At 45.1% G+C, this 24,539-nt stretch overlaps 1 protein-coding gene across 3 annotated transcripts in view; it reads left to right on the top strand.

The window, feature by feature from the left end:
- LOC141100191 (uncharacterized) overlaps positions 1-24,539 on the top strand; it is a 150,704-nt gene that overhangs the window by 108,875 nt on the left and 17,290 nt on the right. For 2 of the 3 annotated variants that reach the window (XM_073588504.1, XM_073588503.1), the window contains 3 exons: positions 4,514-4,658; positions 10,587-10,769; positions 11,622-11,676. In XM_073588504.1, coding sequence (XP_073444605.1) covers positions 4,581-4,658; positions 10,587-10,769; positions 11,622-11,676 — 316 coding nt within the window. In that variant the 5' untranslated portion in view covers positions 4,514-4,580. Of the gene's footprint in view, positions 1-4,513; positions 4,659-10,586; positions 10,770-11,621; positions 11,677-12,619; positions 23,087-24,539 lie in introns of those variants that run through there. The other variant, XM_073588505.1, reaches the window with a different exon arrangement.

Below are 24,539 nucleotides of genomic sequence, written 5' to 3'. Positions count from 1 at the left end.
ACCCTTCTATAAATCTCCAAAATTTTCCATTTGTATTTGAATCTTGCGGCCCACAAAAGAAAGCTGGGGTTTTAACCCTGATTCGTAACTCAATTTCCTTTGAATTGCTTTCTGAAGTAAAAGACGAAAAAAGGACATTATCATATTCTCTTGTGCAAATTGAACAGCCAAACCTTCACAATAGTTAATACTTATGTTCCCACCATCAGGCAAATTAGCTTCCTGAATAAGCTAATGAAAAAATTAGACACCTTACGATCAGGAACCCTACTTTTGTTAGGGGACTTTAATATGGTGTACTAGACTCCACCTCTCCCAGCAGACAAAAAACGCAATCCTTGAACAGCTGGATTTATAATCACGCGCTATTCGACTCATTCCGCTGTTTGAACACCACATCTAGAGAATTTACTCATTTTTCTGATGGCCATCAGTCAGCATCTAGAATAGATCTGATACTCACAGATGTCTTCTCCTTGCCAAGGTTCTCCTCCAGCTCCATACTTAATAAATCTATTTCAGATCATTCCCCTGTAACTGTATAACTTATAATAGTGTCCCCAATTCATCCCCGATTCATGTGGAAATTCAACTCCTCTCTGCTTCATAACCCCACCATCAAATCTGAAATCAGCTCAGCCTTACAAAATTATTTTAGTGAAAATGAATCAAGCCTCCTCAATCCGTTTACCTATTGGAATGCTCACAAGGCGGTGTTGAGGGGAGTCTTGATTCAAATTTCCTCCATACAAAAAAAATTAATAGGGATAAAATCCTTACCCTACAACAGTCTATTATATCTAAAGAAGAGGAACTATGTCGATCCTCTGTTTCCTCTAAAAAACAAGCTGTATTATCAGAACTTACTGATCTCAGGTTGCAGTTAAGGAAAATCATATTCAATTTTTACGACTCAGCTATTAGATCAGCAAAATGCAAACATTACTTATCTATAAATCGCCCTTCAAAATACATGTCAAACAGAATTAAGAATATACGGAAACGGAATAGAATTGACAGTATAACTTCCTCTAATGGTACATCCCTGGTCCACCCTAAAGATATTGTAGGAGCTTTTGCCGATTATTACAAAAATCTGTACAATATCAACCAAGACAACCACAATATGTAGCCATCTACCTCAGAGATTGGATCATTTCTTTCCAGCATGAACCTTCTTCTCCCTTTAATGAACAAGAAGTCCTAGATATCATAAACAAACTTAAAACATTCAAATCACCCTGCCCAGACGGGTTTAGTAATGATTATTTCAAGTCTTTTAGTAATATATTAACCCCCCACCTTGTCAAAGTATTTATTCATATTTATTCGTATTAATTCAGCTTTCCAAACAGGTCAATTTCCTAAAGAGATGCTAGAAGCGACAATTATCGTAATCCCAAAACCAAATTCTGACACTAGCTAAATTTTTAATTATAGACCTATATCCCTCATCAATACAGACGTAAAAATTTATGCAAAGATCCTGGCCAATAGACTAAAGGTACCGTTACACCTAGCGATGCACCAGCGATCCCGACTAGCGATATGACGCGGTCAGGATCGCTGGTGCATCGCTAGGTGGTCGCTAGTGAGCTGCCACACAGGCAGATCTCACCAGCGACATCGCTGGGGTCGGGGATCGCTACTTACCTGTTAGACGCGGCGATCCTGCGTCCTCCCGCCCGGCTCCACGCGTCGCTCGTCGGTGCCACAGGAAGCCCAGCATGAAGTGGCCGACGAGGAATGGTCCAGGAGCTTCTCGCGCGATCAGCGATAACCAGCGGGGGAGCGGTCAGAGGTAAGTACCACATGCAGCGATATCGCTAGCAATATCGCTGCAACGTCACAAAATCGGTGACTTTACAGCGATATTGCTAGCGATATCGCATTATGTAACGGGGGCTTTAATCAATTCCTCCGAGTTTAATTTCCAATGATCAGATAGGCTTCTTCAAAGGAAGACAATCCATAGATGGTAGGAGAAGACTCATTAACATAATTAAGCTTATTTCCTCGAACAAACTCAGGGCCATTGTTATCTCTCTTGATGCTGAGAAAGCGTTCGACCGCCTTAATTGGTCATATCTCGAAGCAACTCTCAAAAAATTTGGAATGGCTTCTCAGATCACGAGAGGTATTATGGCTTTGTACTCCGGCCCTGGTGCGAGGGTTTATTCCAACAATCATCTTTCCTCTATGTTTAATATAGCTAATGGGACCAGACAGGGTTGCCCATTGTCACCATTGCTTTTTGCATTAGCTATTGAACCTCTGGCCCAGCTAATCAAGAACAGCACAAAGATCTCGGGAATCAAAACTTTGCACAGAGATTTTAAAATAGCGGTGTATGCAGACGATATTATTCTTACCCTCACAGATCCAAGCAACTCTATCTCTGCCTTACAAACCTTAATCCAGACTTTTGCTAAAATCTCTTATTTTAAAATAGACGACTCAAAATCCAAAATACTTGGCTGTAACCTAGGATCAGACCAAGAGGAAATTGAGGGCCTCTCACCTTGGGGGTGGGCCGCTGATGGGCTGACATATCTAGGCCTAAAATTAGTCAAAAACGTAAACTCGCTACTAAAAATAAACTTAGAGCTGCTTACTAAAAAGCTTTTTAATGAATTCAGTTCATCTAGAGATGATGGGCTTTCTTGGTGGGGAAGAATCATGATGGTCAAGTCGTATATTTTCCCAAAAATCCTATACCTACTTCGCTCACTGCCTTTAAAAATACCCACTTCCTCTCTCACAAACCTTCAAGCCTCATTAAACTCCTTTATATGGAATAACAAAAGAGCCAGAATAGCAAAAAATATTCTATACAACCATAAATCTTATGGTGGAGCTGCTTCCCCAAATATTACGGCCTATTACATTGCAAATTTAGTCAAACAAAGCTCATACTGGTGGCCTCATGATCCGACACCAGCTTGGCATGAACTAGAACTGTTCTTTAATAGTTATAAACCTCTTCACCTACTAATTCTGAACCAACTCCTTCATAAAAAATTAATTATAAATCCTCATCCGATTTTTCAAGCTATTTCTGAAGCTTGGAAAAAATTTTCTGCTCCAAAAAGAGGCTCTAACAAAGAAGTCACAATAAAAAATCTGGCTGTATCAGTTATCTTTCAAGCGTCTAATCAGACCATTGACCCCATTTGGTCTGAACTTGGACTTAAAAAAATTAAAGATTTATACGATGGCGTTACTTGTACACTTTACAATAAACTCAAGGAAAGATTTCAATCTACTACCCCTGCTTTCTTACAATATGTTATCCTCAAAGACATAATCCATGAGTTCCTTACTATCTACCCGAGAATCTCTGAACCAGCAGTTAACCTTATTTGTAATATAGATCATAATATTTTTTGGAGTTTTGAATACACGTACAAATGGTGTAACAATAGCTTTGAAGCGGTAAAGACTCAAAATATTGTCAAATGGGAAACCGAATTGCACACGACAATTGACCCTTCTGACCTTGAACAGGCATGTACCCTCTCGTATGCCTCTTTCATTTCCTTATCACTACAAGAGAACCACTTCAAGCTTTTAACGAGATGGTATTATACCCCCGTTAGACTTCATAGGATCAACCCTGACAATTCTCCGCTCTGTTGGAGGGGTTGTGGAAGGCCAGGAAATATCTTGCATATATTTTGGAGAAAGATTTCTAACCTTATCGATTTTATCCTAGGAACACGACTTATTTTGTCTCCTCGTCTGGCCCTTCTTTCTCTGGACGCCGACAAAATTGATACTTCTAACAGGCTATTGATTATGCACATTTTACTAGTCTCCAAACATAGTATTGCCTTTCTTTGGAAAAACCCAAAACCCCCACAAATTAATGAAATTATAGACTAACTTAGCCTTCATCATTCTTTTGAATTGAAATTTGCGAATGTGCATAATCAATTTGCTAAATGTTCTAGGAAATGGTCTAGATGGCTGGAGTTGTTCTCTTAAGTCTTCACCCAGAGTGCACCTGCCTAAGGCCCCTTGTGTTTGGGTCTTTGGAACATATATATTAATATATTATACGCTTAAATACCTACCTTTGTAATAATTCACTGCATAATATGCTTCTGCATTAACTTGTTTCATTTTATGTCTTCTTTATATTTGGACTTTATTGTCCTTCCTTTTTCCTTCTCCCCCCCCCCCTTTTTTTTTTTCCCCATCTTTCCTCCCCCATCCTCCCCATTTATTGAAACTCAAAACATTTGGGAAACAAAAAATGATCAACGTGTATATGAGCATCAGTATTCTCATTTACTTTGTTGGCATCAGGAAACCCTTCTGGTTTTGTGATAAATCTGTGCAGAAAAAGACCCCACGACAAATCTGCAACATGTGCACAGGTCCTAAGATGTTGCATTTTTGAAGCAGTGAAAACACACAGTGTCAAAAACTCATCATGGGCACACAGCCTTAAGTTGATGTTTCCTTGTGCTATGTTTTTTTTAACAATTAATTTTTCATTAATTTCCAGATGAAGTTGTGAAGTCACTCTATTCCGGTACTCGATCTTCTTATGCAGATCACATGACTTGCTGAGGATGGAAAAGAACAAGAGTCAAGTGACTGAGGATGTACTGAATCTCACCCTAGAGATCATCTACCTGCTAACTGGAGAGGTGAGGCATGCATGAAATTTGAGTTCTTTTTATGTAGCTCAGTCTTCGTTATATGGATTACACTGTGATATAACCAGTGATGTAAATAGGTGTTTAGAAAGGTCCAAGAAATACAATTGTCTCATGCAAAGGTGTTGTCCAGCCCCTTCTTAATCATCCCCGTATGCTGTAAAAATTAAGAAAAAAGATATACTTTCCTTCCAGAACTTGCTCCTTTACTTTGAGCCCAGTGTCCCCTGCTAGTCTGACAACATGAACAATGTGATGTGACTGCTTCAGTGTTCACAATTACGTCTGAATGCAAGAAACGTTGTCTCTGAGTGGAAGTAAAGTGTTTCTTCCATGCAGACATAATTGTGAAAGCTGCAGCTGACATTGTTTGTCGGGGACACAGTGCGCAAAATATCCTCCCCTGATACAGAATCACATTGTTAAGAGCAGATCATGTGCACCACACACACCCTGGATGTTGGCAAACATCCACCATAAATGACACATGTAATAATAATATAATAATAATCTTTATTTATATAGCGCCAACATATTCCGCAGCGCTTTACGGTTTAACAGTTTCAAAACACAAGTCATAAGTAGCAACGATAACAATACAATAATTAAAGCAAAACGACCCTGCTCATGAGAGCTTACAATCTACAATGAGGTGGGGGAGATACAAAGTACAGGTGTGTATTTACAATGATGGTCCAGCCATCTTGAGGGAGTGTGGGATGGATGGAGATAGTGAATGGGCTACACACGCACACTTACACATAAAATGACTTTGATTAATGAACGTGATAGGCCTCTCTGAACAAATGCGTTTTGAGGGAGCGCCTAAAACTGTGCAAATTGTGGATAGTCCTAATTTCTTGAGGTAGAGCATTCCAGAGGAATGGCGCAGCTCGGGAGAAATCTTGGGAGTCGGGAGTGGGAGGTGCGGATTAGTACAGAGGTTAGTCGAAAGTCGTTTGCAGAGCGCAGCGGTCGGTTAGGCCGATAGACAGAAATGAGGGAGGATATGTAGGGGGGTGCTGCACTGTGGAGACCTTTGTGGGTGAGAACCAGTACTTTGAATTGGATCCTATAATGAATGGGCAGCTAGTGTAATGATTGGCGAAGAGCGGATGCGTCCGAGTACAGATTAGCCAGATGGATGACCCTGGCCGCTGCATTAGTATGGACTGGAGAGGGGAAAGTCGAGTAACGGGGAGGCCAATTAATAGAGCGTTGCAGTAGTCCAGGCGGGAGTGGATCAATGCTACACTGAGGTTCTTTGTTGTTTCCATGGTGAGAAAAGGGTGGATTCTGGAGATGTTTTTTAGGTGTAAGTGGCAAGAGATTGTATATGAGATGTGAAGGAGAGATTGGTGTCAAACATAATACCCAGACAGCGCGCCTGCTGCCGGGGTGTTATTATGGTGCCACCCACGGAGAGGGAAATGTCAGATTTAGGGAGGTTAGTAGACGGCGGGAGCAGAAGAAGTTCGGTTTTTGAGAGTTTAAGTTTCAGATAGAGAGCGGACATGATGTTGGCGACTGCGGACAGACAGTCACTGGCGATCTGTAAAACCGCAGGGCTAAGGTCGGGGGATGATGTGTATAGTTGTGTGTCATCAGCATAAAGATGGTACTGAAAGCCAAATCTGCTGAAGGTCTGTCCAATTGGGGCTGTGTAGAGAGAGAAGAGAAGGGGGCCAAGGATTGAGTCCTGAGGTACCCCGATAGCGAGAGGAAGAGGAGATGATGTGGAGCCAGCCAACAAAACACTGAAGGAGCGGTCAGAAAGATAGGAAGAGAACCAGAAGAGAGTGGTGTCCTTAATGCCTAGTGGCTGGAGCCTAGAGAGTAGGAGACAGTGGTAAACAGTGTTGAAAGCTGCAGAAAGGTCGAGAAGAATGAGCAGAGAGTGGTCACCATTACATTTATCTGTCAGAAGGTCGTTGGTCATTTTGATGAGTGCAGTTTTAGTCGAATGTAGGGGATGGAAGCCGGACTGTGAAGGGTCTAGGAGGGAGTGAGTGGAGAGGTAACGGGTAAGGCGGGAGTAGACTTGATGCTCCAAAAGTTTAGAGATGAAGGGGAGATTGGAGATTTGTCTGTAGTTGTTTGTGCAGGATGGGTCGAGAGCGGATTTCTTTAGTAATGGAGTAACGATAGAGTGTTTGAAGGAGGATGGGAAAATGCCCGAGGAGAGGGAGAGATTAAAGATTGTAGTTAGGTGAGTTGAGACGACTGGAGGAGATGTGAGGGAATGGGGTCAGTAGTGCATGTAGTTGGACGAGAAGAAGAGAGAAATCTGGAGACTTGTTCTTCTGTGATGGGATCAAATGTGGAGAATGAGCCAGGGGAAATGCAGGGAGGGATGGGAGTCACAGCACTTGGTGGTTGAGAGCGGATTTCCTGACTGATATTATCTATTTTCTCTGTAAAGTGGGAGGCTAGGTCATCCGCAGAAATGTCTGTGATAGGGGCTTGTGCTTTTGGCCTGAGGAGGGAGTGAAAGGTGTCAAAAAGTTTCTTGGGGTTGTTGGCTAGTGAGGAAATCAGGGTGGTGAAGTAGGTCTGTTTGGCAAGGTGAAGGGCAGAGTTATAGGTTCTTAACATAAATTTGAAGTGATTGAAGTCTTCTGGTGTGCGGGTTTTTCTCCATCGGCGTTCAGCGTTCCTAGAGCATCGCTGGAGAAGTCGAGTTTGCGATGTGAGCCAGGGCTGTTTTACTCTGTGCTTGGAGGTTCTGAGGGTGAGGGGAGCTACTTGATCAAGGGTGCTTCTAAGAGTGTCGTTGTAGTGATGAACAGCCAGATCAGGACAGGAAAAAGAGGAGATTGGGGACAGTGATGAGTGTAGCGAGTCTGAAAGTGTATGAGGGTTAATGGTTTGTAGATTTCTGACTGTGTGGTAGGTAGGAGTGTGCTGGGGTGGGCGAGGATTTGTGAGCGTGAAGGAGAGAATGTTGTGGTCAGAGAGGGGAAGCGGTGAGTTATTTAGGTAGGAGATTAAAGAGAGCCGAACAAAGACCAGGTCAAGGGTGTTACCGTCTTTGTGTGTCTCAGAGGTTGACAGCTGTGAGAGGCCTAGAGAGGTGGTTAGTAATAGAAGCTGGGATGCAGATGTGGAAGTGGGGCTGTTAATGGGGATGTTGAAGTCTCCCAGGATAAGGGTTGATAGTAAACCCAACAGGTATTCTTGAATAAAAGTGACTAGCCATCGACCCCATAACATTTCTAATTTAAGTGTGGCACCTCTCTTGAGATATATTTAATTTTCTAGTGATAGAATGTAACTATTGATATATTTTCTCATACATGGGACTACATTTGAAAGGCAATGCTGAGCAGTCAACTTCCTCACCGTGTACAGTAGTCTCCCTATTGCCACTTTACCAAATTCATCCAAATATCCCTTACATGTACAGTTGGCTCACAGGCCTCTAACCCAGCCAAACCAGTTCTGCTTTGCACATGATTCTGATTTGGTTGCTTACCCTAAGTCATGTGGCAAGGCCATTTTAAAGAGTTGATACTGATTTCTAGGATTGCTACTTCCAATGTACCACTAAGAGGCCATTTGCATTCTAGCTCTTGAGTCATGCGTTTTCACATCATTTAGACTGCATTGCCAGTTCGGATTGCTGAACAGTGGGAAAAGGGAGAGACCTGTCAAATGATCTGCGAGTAATTCAGCATAATAAATCATAAAAGGTTTATGACAAGATATCCTTAGATTTGAAAAGCAAGTGGGGTTAAGCGCTGATGAAAAATTGGAAAGTAGCAAGTTCCGTTAATAGCAAGCCATGGCCTGTTAGACTAAAGAAGATTTCTGACAATTTTCGCCCATACAAATTTTTAAAACTCACAAGCAATGTCTCATGTAATCCAGGCATCTGTGGCACAATAAGGCTACTTTCACACATCAGTTTTTTGCCGTCAGGCAGGATCCGGCTATTTTTAGAAAAAACGGATCCGGCATAAATTTTGGAGAACTGTAGAAACAGATCCGTTTTTCTGCTGGATCCGTCTAGCAGGTTATATCTGTTTCCTGGGGGCTGGCCAATTGGATCTAAGCATGCGTAGACTTAAAAAAACGGATCCGGTGGCTGGATCCGTCTTTTTCTGGATCCGGCGCTTTCCGGCGCCCATAGACTTTCATTGTAGCAAAAAGCCGGAAGCTTCGGATCCGGCGCTTCCGGCTTTTTCGCCGGAGACAAAAAACGTTACAGTAGCCGTTTTTTCCAGACGCCGGAATGAGACAAGTAGCCGGATCCAGCAAAAAACGGATGAAACGCAATGCCATCCGGCGCGATTCGGCGCTAATGCAAGTCAATGGGGAAAAACTGGATCCGGCATTGCATTTTGCCGGATTTGGTTTTACAAAAAAAAGCCGGATCGCGCCTGACGGCAAAAAACTGATGTGTGAAAGAGGCCTTAGGAGATGCATGGTGAAGAGCTTAGAAAAGCTGCAAAGCTTATAGCACAGAATAATTTGGAGTAATGAGACCGGTAATGAACTCTATGGTCACAAACATAAACACTGTGCTTTGAGAGGCGTCAACAAGGTCCATGGAGAAAAGTATACCATCCTCCTCAGCGGCAGCAAGGCATTTGAAATTTCTCCCTCCTGCCTTGATGAAGACTATACAAAAGGCATGTCCACATAATAATGGATGAGGGTATGCCATTGGATTCTTAAAAGGAAAAAAAAAGGTTTTGGTAATGTTTTAGCCAGTTGCAAAAAAGATTGTTCTCAGTGGACGAAATAAAATACTATTCAATTGGATTCCAAGTCACTGTGCTTTGAGGTGCAGCGGAGTAATGCTTTCAGTAGTTCAAGCGATCTTGTTTGAAGCCAAATTTCAAGCCCACCAGCAGACAAGGGTGAGGTATACATTATTGATGAATGAATCTAATACTGCCTCTGATCATATGGGAAGTGTGAAGTGACCAGCCTTTTAGTGCATTCCAGGGTACAGTGACTGATGCACCATAACAATCAGTAGAGAGGAGCACTGCATGCCTTTTTGTGGTATGGTCCACACAATACTGTGCAGTGCACAGTTCCTCGTCCATAGCAAAAGGGAACGCAAAAGCAAGCGTATCCATATGCTGTGAACAAGGGTTACTCAGCCCGATTTGATTTTTTATTTTTTTGCAAATGATGATTGCCAATATGATGTTTTCATGAAGTTGTAAATAAAGTTCTAAGTAATGCTAATCATTAAGTGCTGGACTACAATTTTATTTTGACTTCTACTTCAGCCGTGATTCAGAAGAATAGTAAACCTGCTTGCCTTGTAATCCCCCATATTCCTGAGCTCTATATAACCCTTCCTTTACCGTTAATAGCCATCTTTCTGCCTATGCACAGTGTACACAGAAAGCTGTATAACCCCTCCCACAGTGCTGTGGGCAGGGTTATACAGAGCTCGGCATTCAGAGAACAGGTAGATCAGGTCAAAGAGAAGCCAGAGATTGTGCCTTTTTTCCTAGAGAATAACATTGGTTACACTGCTGTTACTTTGCACAATCTGTAATGCCCCAAAAAAGCACTGAAAACCTAGGAAGTCTGAAAGACCATCCTTCTGTCCCAGTAATATGTTTTCATTAATATATGTATGCAAATAAAATATATATGGTGGCACGGTGGCTCAGTGGTTAGTACTACAGCCTTGCAGCGCTGGAGTCCTGGTATCAAATCCCACCAAGGACAACATCTGCAAGGAGTTTCTATGTTCTCCCGTGTTTGCGTGGGTTTCCTCCCACATTCCAAAGACCTACTGATAGGGAACTTAGATTGTGAGCCCCATTGGGGACAGTGAATGATGTCTGTTAAGTGCTGTGGAATGAATGGCGCTATATTAATGAGTAAAATAAATATAAAAGATCACTTTAAGGGATTTATTTAGCAGTATTTCTTTTGCTTAATACACAGGATTACATAATAGTGAAGAAGAAATCGAGAGAGTCTAAAGAACACAGCAATGAGCCTGCAGAGTGGAAGAGAGCCAACAGCCCTATTATCGTACCGCTACCCCACTCACTGATACACGAGAGGAGCCATGATCAAAAGATCCTAGAACTCACCAACCAGATCATACAGCTGCTGACTGAAGAGGTGACGTTATACTGTAATGCCCAGAGGATGCTCCTTGTGGTTGTCCTCATAGGTTAGGTCTTAGAACCTGTGCAAAGAAAATGATTTGATGTTGTATACAGCATATTTATTTATACAGGTGGTCACAAGTGGACAGATCTAAATTCTGTTAGGTCTCCGAGTTGTTAAATAATGCGCTACTTGTTTTACAAAGTATATCCTTAAAGATTTATACCCTTTAATCTAGCACAAGTCCTAAATGTGTACATTAGGGTGTCAATTGTGGGGTTTTTTTTTGCATTTATTATGGGTATGTGGTTTATAGTTGACATCTAAGGCCCCCGTCACACACAGCGACGCACCAGCGATCCCGACAACGATATTACCTTGTCAGGATCGCTGGTGTGTTGCTTCATGATCGCTGGTGAGCTGCCAAATAGGCAGCTTCACCAGCGATCAGCACCAGCGACACGGGGGTAACAAGCGATGCACGTCGCTTAGTTACCCTCTGTGTACCTTAGTTACCCGCGCGCTGGTACAGGGAGCTGGTAACTAAGGTACACATCGGGTTTCTAAGCAGCGCGCGCCACTTAGAAACCCTGCGTTTACCTTAGTTACCAACGCGCTGATCGCTGGTCTCCCGCCTGTCACACGCAGCGATGCGTGCTGGCCAGCGGGAGACCAGCGATCAAAAAAATGTCCTGGCTATTCCAGGACGATCAGCGATAACCGGCAGGGGGGCCGGTCACTGGTCAGTGTCACACACAGCGAGATCACTATGTGTGACGGAGGCTTTACAGTTGTGAATACATGTGTGAACAATTGAGGTCGCACTCCCCTGCTCTCACTTTTCAGTGTTTATTTTTCATGCAGGATTGTGAGTATCTTGAAGACAATAATGGCCTGTACCAGCCCCTCCCATCACCAGGTAAAAATCTTTCATGTATCTTCAGAAGCTGACCTATAGTAGGCTGACTTAAAGGGGATACTTATTCACGTTTTCTGCTTAGATGTATTTTTGTAATTTTACAGCTATTAAAAATTATGCACCGTTCAATAAAATGTCAATTTTTCATCTTCTGCAATGGCCCCCCCATGGTATTATTCAGTCTGTGAGTGTTGTCAGTCACTCCCAATGGCCACTCTGGTGGCAGAGCATGCACAGTTCCGCTCCTGCTGCTTACACAGGTCTGACAGTGCAGCTGAAGCAAAATGGTCTCGCCTATATGTCAGATCTGTGAAAGCGGAAAGAGTGTCTGTATGCAACCTCTGCAGCCACTGAGGATCCTTCAGGATGGAAAGCAGGAGATGTCTAAAACACTTCTTCATCACATGCTGTCCAGGCCATTTATAAGATTATCTGAGCACAGGAACATTTTTTTAAACATATCCAATTGTGTAAGGTATTATTATTCCAAAATGTGTTGATTAAAATCAACTTTAAAGTGAAGGTTGTTTGCAGCTTAATGACCAGGCCAATTTTTACAATTCTGACCACTGTCACTTTATGAGGTTATAACTCTGGAACGCTTTAACAGATCCTGCTGATTCTGAGACTGTTTTTTCGTGACATATTTTACTTCATATTAGTTGTAAAATTTCTTCTATATGACTTGCGTTTATATATGAAAAAAACGGAAATATGGTGAAAATTTGTACAATTTTGCAATTTTCAAACTTTTAATTTTTATGCCCTTAAATCATAGAGTTATATCACAAAAAATACTTAATAACATTTCTCACATGGCTGCTTTACATCAGCACAATTTTGGAACCAAAATTTTTTTTTGTTAGGAAGTTATAAGGGTTAAAAGTTGACCAGCAATTTCTCATTTCTACAACAAAATTTACAAAACCATTTTTTTTTTTAGGGACCACATCACATTTGAAGTCGCTTTGAGGGGTCAATATGACAGAAAATACCCAAAAGTGACACCATTCTAAAAACTGCCCCCCTCAAGGTGCGCAAAACCTCATTCAAGAAGTTTATTAACACTTTAAGTGCTTCACAGAAACTGAAGCAATGTGGAAGGAAAAAATTAACATTTTAACTTTTTTTTACAAACATTTTACTTCAGAACCAATTTTTTTCATTTTCACAAATGTAAAAAGAGAAAATGAACCATAAAATTTGTTGTGCAACTTCTCCTGAATACACCGATACCCCATATGTGGGGGTAAACCACTGTTTGGGCGCACGGAAGGGCTTGGAACGGAAGGAGCGCTGTTTGACTTTTTCAATGTAGAATTGGCTGGAATTGAGATTGGACGCCATGTTGCGTTTGTAAAGACCCTGATGTGCCTAAACAGTGGAAAACCCCAACAAGTGACCCCATTTTGGAAACTAGACCCCTTAAGGAACTTATCTTGATGTGTGGTGAGCACTTTGAACCTCCAAATGCTTCACAGAAGTTTATAACGTAGAGCCGTGAAAATAAAAAATCTTTTTTTTCCACAAAAATGATCTTTTTGCCCCCAAATTTTTATTTTTACAAGGGTAACAGGAGAAATTAGGACCCCAAAGTTGTTGTGCAATTTGTCCTGAGTACACCCATACCCCATATGTGGAGGTAAACCACTGTTTCGGCGCATGGTAGGGCTCAGAAGGGAAGAAGCGCCGTTTGACTTTTTCAACGCAGAATTGGCTGGAATTGTGATGGGACGCCTTGTCGCGTTTGCAGAGCCCCTGTTGTGCCTAAACAGTGAAAAAACCCCACAAGTGACACTATTTTGGAAACTAGACCCCTTAAGGAACTTGTCTAGATGAGTGGTGTGCACTTTGATCCCCCAAGTGCTTCACAGAAGTTTATAGCGCAGAGCCGTGAAAATAAATCATTTTTTTTCCTCAAAAATGATTTTTTAGCCCGATATTTTTTTATTTTCACAAGGGTAACAGGAGAAATTGAATGAACCCTAACCCTAATGGAAAAATGAAATAAAATATATTTTCTTTATTTCATTATATTTCCCTAACTAAGGGAAAAAGGGGGGTTATTTACTATTTGTTTTAATTTTGATTACTGTGATAGGGTTTATCACAGTGATCAAAATGTTCCTGTAATTAATGAATGGAATCTTCCGGTCGGCAGATTCGGCGGGCGCACAGCGCATGCGCCCGCCATTTTCTGCCCGGATGAAGATGCGGCGCCCACCGGAGGATGCAGGAGGGCCCGAGGACCATCGGGAGGTTCTGGGTGGGAATCGGGGACCCTATTTCTCTCTCCTCTGATGTGAGAAAGTAGATGCACAATCGCAATTTTTTTTTTCTGCGGTCACTGTTATGTGGTTAATAACGGTGATTGCAAAAGTGGGGTCGGTAAAAACTGACCTGAATCATGTTCTCTGGGGTCTCGGCTACCCCCGGCAGCTGAGACCCCAGAGAAAATCTGACTCTGGGGGGTGCTATACACTTTTTCCACAGCGCTGTGAATTCACGGCGCTGTGGTTTAAGTACCCTTAACTACCGCCATTAAAAGGCGTATCGGCAGTCGTTAAGGGGTTAATGACCAAGCCAAATTTTATAATTCTGACCATTGTCACTTTATGTAGTTATAACTCTGGAACGCTTCAATAAATCCCACTGATTCTGAGAATGTTTTGTCATGACATGTTATGCTTCGTGATAGTGGTAAAATTTCTTGGATACAACTTGCATTTATTTGTGAAAAAATGGAAATTTGGGGAAAATTTAGCAATTTTCAAACTTCGAATTCATATTCCCTTAAATCAGAGTTATGTCACACAAAATAATAATACATTTCCCACTTGTCTACTTTACACGAGCACAATTTTTTAAACATTTTTTTTTGTTAGGAAGTTATAAGGGTTGAAAGTTGACCAGTGATTTCTAATTTTTTCCAACAAAATTTACAAAACTTTGAGGGATCTATATGACATAAAATACCCAAGACTGACACCATTCTAAAAACTGCACCCCTAAAGGTGCTCAAAACCACATTCAAGAAGTTTCTTAACCCTTCACGTGCTTCACAGGAACTAAAGGAATGTGGAAGGAAGAAATGAACATTTAACTTTTTTCACAAAAATTTAACTTCAGAACCAATTTTTTTTTTATTTTCACAAGGTTAAAAAGAGAAAATGAACCACAAAATTTGTTGTGCAATTTCTTCTGAGCATGCTGATACCCGATATATAGGGAAAAAAACACTGTTTGAGCTCACGGCAGATCTCAAAATTGGCTGGAATCGAGAGCAGATGCCATGTCGGGTTTGGATAGCCCCTGATGTGCCTAACAGAAACCCCCCACAACTGACCCCATTTTGGAAACTATACCCCTCAAGGATTTTATCCAGGGGTATAGTGAGCATTTTGAGCCCACAGGTATGACACAGAATTTGATAACATTAAGTCGTCATATTGAAAAAGTTCATTTTTTTTCCACAAAAATATTGTTTTAGCCCCAAATTTCTCACTTTTGTCAGACATCACACCAAAAGTGGACCCCACAGTTTGTTACTCACTTTCTTACGAGCGTAACGATACCCCATATGTAGTCAAAAAGTTTTGTTTGGATGAACGGCAAAGTTTGGAGCGGAAGGAGCATCACAAAATTTGACTGTAAGAGACCGCGGGCACATGTCCCATTGGCAGGGCTCCTAAGGTGCCTAAACAGCAGAAACCTCCATCAACTGACCCCATTTTGGAAACTATACTTCTCATGGATTTTATCCAGGGGTATATTGGGCATTTTGAACCCACAGGTACGACACAGAATTTGATAACATTAAGTCGTCATATTGAAAAAGTTCGTTTTTCTCTAGTCACCTTCCATGACAGCATAGGGAGGTTGTCTCCACCCCCTAATGGGGGACAGGAAGCACAAAGTAAAAGACCCCTCCCACCTCCCAGTTGCCAGTGTCTTTCCTGTCCCCCATGTGGCATGGAGAGGCTTCTCGGTATGCTGCGTGGCCGGCAACGGCAGTAATACCTTAATCTTAAGCTGGGCAGTGGTGGTCGTGGGCTCAGCCTTCCTCATACGTGCTGCTCCCATCTCCCCTGCTGGTGGATTTGGGACCGCCATTGTCCCCATTCGGGGGTAAAGCCGGCCAGTCATCCCCATACCGGAGGCCTCCCTGAGCTCTCCGGCGTCTCCCCCTCCTGTGCGCGCCGTTCGATGACCCGGAAGTGGCGTCCATGTGTGTGAGCCACTTCCGGGTCTTGCGTTCCAGGGTGGAACGCATCCACTTCCGGTTTTGGCCATGTGTAGCCTCTGGGGCACCGAATGGCGTGTGAAGCACGCTGAAGATTACGGACTCCTGCTTTCGATCCTGGGAGGGGGAAGTAAAATGTCATCGCTGAGGGCAGAATTTATGGCTATTTAAACCTGCCGGAAGACATCTCCAGGTAAGACTGATCCCCTCTGTCAGCATGGAGAGTGCTTCCTGTCCTGCACCTGCAGAGCCCAGCGCTGCTCCAGCCTCAGTTAGTGTGATGTGGGGCGGGTCCTAGCCGAGGTCCTGGGTACCAACGGTCCCCCCTACTTATACTTCTCTCCCCTTATTTTAGGGAGACAAGTCTACCCATAAAGCCTCCACCAAAAAGTCAAATGTGCCATCTGTAACGTGAAGCTGCCCTTAAGATGGGTGAAAAACCTGTGCCAGTCCTGTACAGATAAAGTGGTCAGAGCAGAGCACCCCTCTCTGATTGAAGAGATACGTACCCTTGTTAAACAGGAGGTCCAAATCTCTTTGGCCACGTTTACCCCTCCCCCGCCGCCACCTTTGCCGGGTCCATCGCTCCCTAAAAAGAGAAGGATCCAAATAGAGGACTCTGATTCGGAGTCATTTCTCTCCTATGAGTCCTCTTCATGGAAATGGGAGGATTCTGCATCCCATAGAACAACTGAGGTCAGAAAATACCTGTTTTCTTCAGAACACAGAAGAATTGGTGAGCACAGTATGTAGCACTATGGGGTTAGAGGAGGAGTCAGTCCCCCAATCCATACAGGATGAGATGTTTGGGGGATTACATACGTACTGTGGTGTAATGACTACTGTGTCCGCTAGGGGGCGCTGTGTGGGTGTCCCAGGACAGCCGTATAAGCATTTCCATTGCCCTGATAGGTGTAGGATACTGAAAGATCATAATGATCAGCAGCGGTACTGCTGAGTAGTACGTTCCGTTACAATGTGTCAGGGAAGCCTGTGTGTGGCTGTGTGCAATAGGACCTTGGGTGAGGTCATAGCCATGTGATCACCTGTGGGTGTGGTTATGGACCATATAAGGTACCTGAGGTCTGGTCACATGGAGTGAATGCTGGGACTTGATTGGTCCAGTTTGGAAGGTCCCATGAGGAGAAGGATCTCCTCACTAACAGCCGGTGGAGTGGTTGTGTGTGTGTAATGGCGGCCAGTGTCTGAGAGTCCCTGAGGAGTGAGTGGATTTCTGCAGCCTGGAGAAACAGCCATGTGGGAACCATGACGTGGGTGAGATAAGGATGAGGCTGAATAGCCTGTATAATAGACGCTATCCTGTGATGCTGTTTATATTGCTGTGGTTTATGATGACAAATAAACCTCATGGACTGTTATGGCTTATGAAAACCCGAGCTGGATCTAATTGTGTGGCTGCCAAGCGAGTGTCCCCCAACCTTGAATGACAGCGCTACCTCACAATTGGTGGAGAAGGCTATGGGCAGTGGTGTAGCCTTGTTGCTGGGAGCAACGGATAAGGACTGCAAAATTCGGTGGCAAAGAGCAACGCTGAGCCAGGAGGGCTAACGGTTGTGAAAGCCATGTGATGTGCTGCTGACCTGCCACGTGTGAGCAGAGCCTGTGACGGCCTGCAAGTGGGGAAGCCACGGTCCGGCTGTGGTTCTGGAAACCGTGCGGCGGCCTAGTGATTAAGGCACTGTCCAGATCGGTGAGCCCAGTGCGGCCGCTTCCCCAGGAGAATGAGACTGGTGATTGCTAGGGTGCCTCTGCGGAGAAGAGGTACCCGAGGACATGTGTGGGCAACACAGGAGAAACGGACTGGTGTTCGTGTGGTACTGACCTGGGTCAGTGAGTAAAACGGTGACCCCTGTGGCCGTCACAGGTATCGGACAGGTGTTCGTGTGGTACTGACCTGGGTCGGTGAGGAAGACAGTGTACCTGGAGGGTTCAGTGAGGAAAGGTCCTGGAGGGTCAGCCCTGGGAGAAGAGTCGGATCCCAGGAGCACGTGGGGTGACCTTGGACCTGGTGAGTCGCGAGTTTTGGGCAGTCTCAGGCGGAGATAGATGTCCTGAAGAGCACCCGCCGAGCCCCTGGACCTGGTGAGGCCGGAGTGTGGGGAGACCCTGGGAGGAGGGTCGCTCCCTGAATCGCACCCGGTGCGCCCTGTGTGTGGGACGGTCTCAGGTGGAGACAGGAGCGTCCTGGATAGCACACAGTCAGGACACGTGAGTTTTTGTGGTGTGGTTTTTTTTCTTCTTTTTTCTCGACTCAGCCTGCTGTGGCTCAGTGGGAGTCAAGAAGGTGACAAGCGGCTTGATGTGGCTCAGTGGGGTCACGAAGGTGAAAAGCGGCTTGATGTGGCTCAGTGGGGTCACGAAGGTGACAAGCGGCTTCCGGTGGATCGGCGGGTCCACGAAGACGGCGCAGCAGGAGCTGCAGTGACTCCAGCCGCTGTGTGTGTGAACAGCAGCCGTGGTGCCGGTAATCGGTGACTGCAGGAGCTGTCGTGGTGCCAACAAAGACTTGTATGGTATCGTAAGAGACATAAACTGTGGTGTGAACTGTGGTCTGAGAAGACCGGTATAACAGACATGGGGAGATCCCGAAAGGGGGTGGAATCCCAAAGGGGAGGAGTCCCAAATTGGGGTGGTAGCCCAAAAGGGGGTGGAGTCCCAGAAGGGGGCGGTGACCCAAATTGGGGTGGTGGTCCAGAAAGGGGCCGAGTGTGAGGAAATGGCAGCACGGGTTGGCTCAGTGGGTGTGTCTGGGAAACTGCAGGGTTTGTGTATGTCATTTCCAGAGTGTGGGATATTCTTTCTGAGTGATGACTGGTATGTGTGTACTGTGATGCTGCACCGGAAAGGAATCTCGGGACGGTTGGACTCAAAGAGTCAGGTGACGCTGGTAGGAACTCCTCTCACTTTCTGTCTGACCGAGAAAATGGTCCAGGTTCGCTGTGCACATGGGGTCACAGTGAACTATGCGGTAGACAGAATAATGTTTGAGGCGCTCGAAGGCAGTGAGTGCCAAGGGGGCAGTATACCATCAGACTTAGTGTATGCCTTGGAGTGGGGCCGGGACTTTGTCAGGTTTGATGATATATGCCACGAGGGTGGAGACGTTCCTACTGTTTGTCTAACCAATACGAAGACGCTGACGCCTCCTAACATGGACAGGCCAGACGTAGGGGCGACCAGAGAAAGAATTGCATTAGATGAATTTACTGACCTGACGTCACCTGAAGGGTACCACAGTGTGAATGAGAATGGTGTGGTAAACAAAAAGAGCGGAGCTGACCCACGGATAGAGAGTGTCTTGGGAGTTCTCCGTACGATGTGGTGTGACTGTGACGTGTTGTTGCCAGTAGCCACCACTAGGACAGAATCTAGTGCTGTGCTGACTGAAACTCGTGACAAAACTGACGCTGACCTGGTGGATAAGACGGCGGAAGTAGTCACACGGTTAGTGAGTAACTTGGAGGGATTACTTAATCTCTGGGGGGTGACTGTGGCTCTTATAAAGAAAGGGAGCACAGAATAGCAGTGCTAGAGAAAGAAGTCTCTGAGCTCAAAGGCCACATGGTAACGTGGCAAGGACTGAATAAGGCCCTCAGAGAGGAGGTGGATGAGTGTGTCAAACGAGAAAGAGTCCCTAGACAAACGGCTGAGCACAGGGTCGAGGAGCTCAAGAAAGAGATGGAGGAACTCAGAGGAGTAGTAAAAAGTCTTCTGCGAGAGAAGTTGGACGAAGACTTACCACGGGTGAGCGTGAGTTATAAGACAGAACTGCCAGTAGCCATAGTGGCCAACGGTCATGAAGTGATCCAATCGTGTGAAGTGGATGAGTTAAGAACTGAAGAAGGCAGTCACCCGGTCGGGTCAACTGTAGTGAGGGAAGTGTCCGTGGTAAGGCCAGAGCCTCCTGGCCTGGAAGAGAGCAAGACCACGTCCTTCAAGACTGTGATTGACGTTCCAGAAGACATGCAAGAAGCCTGTGCAGAGGAAGGTGTACATGAGGCTTTCAAAGAGGCGGTCAAGGCGTGTGAGGTGCGCTGGGCAACTGAGACTCGGCAGTTAGTGATAGTATCAGCCAGAGAAGATACATCAAACCGAGTAGCTGTCCTGAAAGAGATGCATTTGCAGTGTCTACGTGTCAAACAATTGGTTAGGCAGAGTAATGTGAAGGCTGCTCGACGCCTAGAGATAGCAAGAGAGGCTATGGATCGGCGGGGTTTGCGGAAAGATGTGGTTCCGGTACCCAAAGCTCTGATTGGGAAAATCATTGGAAGATCCGGGAAGGTAATGCAAGACCTTGTGAATATCTCCGGTGTGGTGAGGGTGAGGATCCCTCCTGATGATGAAGACCAGGTATCCAGTGATGTGGGTAGAATTCCCATCATGGTGGTTGGCTCCATGGAGAGCCTGAGAGACTTTTGGATGCTCGTGGAGTGTCGAGTGGGGTACCTGCGAGAAATTCAGCAGTTGAGGCTGGACCGTCAGCGAATTAATAAAGAAGTACGGAATACCAGGTGGCGGCCGCCTGCAACCCAACAAGATGTAAGGACCCGAAGAGTTCCGCCAAGAAGTGACAGGGCAGATGGCCGAAGAGGGTCAGCAAGTGGTAGTTCGACTGGCAGGATGACAGTGAGAGACCGTAGTTCCTGTGAGACGCTGAAGGAGTCAGACTCAGGCCAGACAGTAGGGCCGATGAGGACTGATGACCGTACCAACCGGGAGAGCCGGTCAGTGGGAGAACGGTCAGGTGACGAAACGCACTCTAGAAGGGTGGTGACTAAACAGTGTCTGATGACGCAGACAGACGGTAACTGGAGGGTCAAAGTCAATGACCGATATGTTGACCGCTGGGGGCGGGGGAGGCCTAACGTAGAGAGGAGGCCGTATGACAGTTGGAATAGGTTCTCTCGACCTGTGGGGCAAGGTGTGATGAGTGCCCGGTCTCGAGATCCTGGTGTAAGATTGTGTGTTCAACCCCACAAGTTTGAACAGAGGGGCGGGGTATGTGGTGTAATGACTGCTGTGTCCGCTAGGGGGCGCTGTGTGGGTGTCCCAGGACAGCCGTATAAGCATTTCCATTGCCCTGATAGGTGTAGGATACTGAAAGATCATAATGATCAGCAGAGGTACTGCTGAGTAGTACGTTCCGTTACAGTGTGTAAGGGAAGCCTGTGTGTGGCTGTGTGCAATAGGACCTTGGGTGAGGTCATAGCCATGTGATCACCTGTGGGTGTGGTTATGGACCATATAAGGTACCTGAGGTCTGGTCACGTGGAGTGAATGCTGGGACCTGATTGGTCCAGTTTGGAAGGTCCCGTGAGGAGAAGGATCTCCTCACTAACAGCCGGTGGAGCGGCTGTGTGTGTAATGGCGGCCAGTGTCTGAGAGTCCCTGAGGAGAGAGTGGATTTCTGCAGCCTGGAGGAACAGCCATGTGGGAACCATGACGTGGGTGAGATAAGGATGAGGCTGAATAGCCTGTATAATGGACGCTATCCTGTGATGCTGTTTATATTGCTGTGGTTTATGATGACAAATAAACCTCATGGACTGTTATGGCTTATGAAAACCTGAGCTGAATCTAATTGTGTGGCTGCCAAGCGAGTGTCCCCCAATCTTGAATGACAGCGCTACCTCACAGTACAAACAGATCGGCTTTCCTGTACATAAGAGCATCTTGGATATGATCACCCAGGAATGGGAGCTTCCAGAGAAGCGGCTGAGCACCCCCTCAGAATTCAAACACCGTTTTTCCCTAGAAGGTGAAATGGAGTATTCCCAAGGTGGATGTTCAGGTGGCAAGAGTTGCAAAAAAGACCGCCTGGCAGATGCCTCTATGGAATCAATCCGTATTGCTGCCAGGTCATTAGTCCAGGCTAATTCGGCCAGAAGAGCCCTCTGGCTCAAAATGTGGAGTGGGGATGTAACTTCATAAATAAAATTGTTAGATTCCCTTTAAAGGCGAATATGTATTCAGGCCAGCACTGGATGAGATTCTTGAAAAGGCCACAGATAAAAAGAAAGCTCTTCCTGAGCAAAAACCTCCCATTAAGCTTTTTTTTCGTGCCTCCCAGCCTCAGTCCCCCCAGACCAAGGAGAAAGGAAAAATGGGGAGATGGAGTTACGCCAAGGTGGAAGGCTAAGAACATTCTTGTCCCCCAGCAGCAACAACAGCAGGACAAACAATGACTTCGACCCTGTGGGGGGGGGAGGCTCTCAAATTTTTTTCACAGCTGGCAGGCCATTTCCAGCAGCCACTGGGTCCTCAATGTCATCAGAGAGGGCGTACTTATAGAATTCGAGGCCTCTCCTCCTCGGGTTTTAAGAGTCACCTCCCCTCCATCTCGGGGAGCCCAAACCTTGATAATTTCTGGTCTTCAGGAATTGTTAAGCTCAAATGCAATATCGCCAGTTCCCATAAAAGAGCAGAGTAGAGGCCATTATTCCCATCTCTTCCTAGTAAAAAAAAACCACGGGAGAAGCCCGAATTATCATAAATTTAAAGGCTCTCAATCGCTACATTTTATACCGCAAATTCAAGATGGAGTCAATAAAATCAGCCATCCTTCACTTTATTATGACTATAGATCTAAAGAACGCTTACTTCCATGTGCCTATCCATCCTCAACACAGGAAGTATTTGAGGTTTGCGGTTCAGCAGAACCAGCAGATAGTACATTACCAGTACAATGTGCTTCCCTTCGGGATCTCCTCAGCACCTAGGATTTTTTCCAGAAACATGGCAGAGGCTGTATCATACATCCGGAAACAGGGCATCTGCATTGTGCCCTACCTGGACGACCTGCTTATCATTGGTCCCTCTGCCCAAATTCTCAGGAACCATGTGACCAAAACCCTCGACATCCTGCAAACCCTAGGATGGCTCCCCACCCTAAAAAAATCTCAACTCCAACAATCAAAGACAACAAGATTTTTGGGGGTCTTTCTAGACTCAGAAAGACAGATGACTTTTTTTTACTAGAGGACCATCACCGGAATGTGTTGGCAAAGGTCTCGGACTTCAGAAATCAAGAGTCCCCCTACCCTTTGGATGGCGGTCTGTCCTAAGGTCAATGATGGCATGTATCCAGTCAGTGTCTTGGGCTCAGGCCCACTCCCGTATACTTCAAGCCATTCAATACATTCTGAGGAACTGGAATGGAGATCCCAGCTCACTAGGCAAAATAATTCAGATGCCAAGGAGTATAAAAGCATCCCTAACCTGGTCGTTGAATCCCAGAAATCTATGCAGGGGTGTAAGCTGGGTTCAATCCCCACTGGTCACGATAACATCGGATGCCAGCAAAAGGTGTTGGGAAGCTATGATATCTCACACTTCGTTCCAGGGTCTCTGGAGTCAGAAAGTAAGTGCCAGATCCTCCAATTTCAGAGAATTAAAAGCAGTGGAGGAAGCTCTTCAGGTAGCAGGCAATCTGATCTCCGGATATTCACGTCAGAGTGTACTCGGACAATATGACTACTGTGGCCTACCTCAAGCATCAAGGGAGCACGAGGTTTGACAGTTTAAGAGGCATTTCATGCTGAATACTCTGCTTTGCCGAAAAACATCTCCTCTCCTTGACAGCAGTTCACCTGAAGGGGTACTCCAATCTCCAGGTAGATTTTCTGTGTCGCCGAGACATTCAGCCAGGGGAGTGGAGCTTGAAGAAGGAGATCTTCAGTATATTGGTAGACAAGCGGGGCCTTCCAGAGGTCGATCTATTTGCCTCAAGCCAGAATGCACAGGTCGAGACTTACTTCTCCCTAAATCCCAGGGACGCTTCTCTATGGGTAGATGCCTTTGCCCAGGGATGGAATTTCCGATTATCATACGCCTTTACCCCGATACCGATGCTTGCAAAGACCCTTCAAAAGAATTGAGAGGATAGGGTACCAACCATCCTAATAGCTCCTTTATGGCCAAAAAGGAGCTGTTTCAATCTCATTGTAGAGCTCCAGCTAGACGGACCAGTGCTTTTGCCCTTAGAGACCAACTTTCTTCTACAAGGTCCGCCTCACCACCCGAATCCCCGAATGCTGAACCTAGCTCCTGGTTACTGAAACCCAGATATTACATGCTAGAGGGCTCTCAGAATCAGTAAACTCTACCTTACAGAGATCAAGGAAACCAGTCAACAACACCATCTATAATAAGGTGTGGAAGAGGTTTTCATCTTGGTGTCACCAGAATCCATCCGATCCCTTCCACCCAAATATATCTCAAATATTGGACTTTTTGCAAACCAGGCTGGAATTAGGTCTTAAACCCAGGACACTGAAAGTCCAGGTTTCTGCGTTAAGCTCCGTTTTTGACCAAGATCTAGCCAACCAGCGTTGGATAAAGAGATTCATGATTTCAGCACTTAGACTTCATCCCAAGAAACAGATCGTCGTCCCATCCTGGGACTTGAACTTGGTACTCAGAGGTCTCACGGGTCCACCATTTGAACCTCTATCCTCTTGTGCTCCTCTCATACAAGGCAGCTTTCTGGTCGCCGTAACTTCAGCAAGGCGTGTAGGGGAGTTACAGGCTTTATCCATTAGAGAGCCTTATTTAATTATCACAGATGACTCCATAATTCTTCATCTTGATCCATCTTTTC

This window comes from Dendrobates tinctorius, unplaced genomic scaffold (genome assembly GCF_039654945.1).
Source record: "Dendrobates tinctorius isolate UK_male_01 unplaced genomic scaffold, ASM3965494v1 ptg000103l, whole genome shotgun sequence".
NCBI classification, from domain to species: Eukaryota; Metazoa; Chordata; class Amphibia; order Anura; family Dendrobatidae; genus Dendrobates; species Dendrobates tinctorius.
This window is presented reverse-complemented; position numbering and strand designations above follow the sequence as displayed.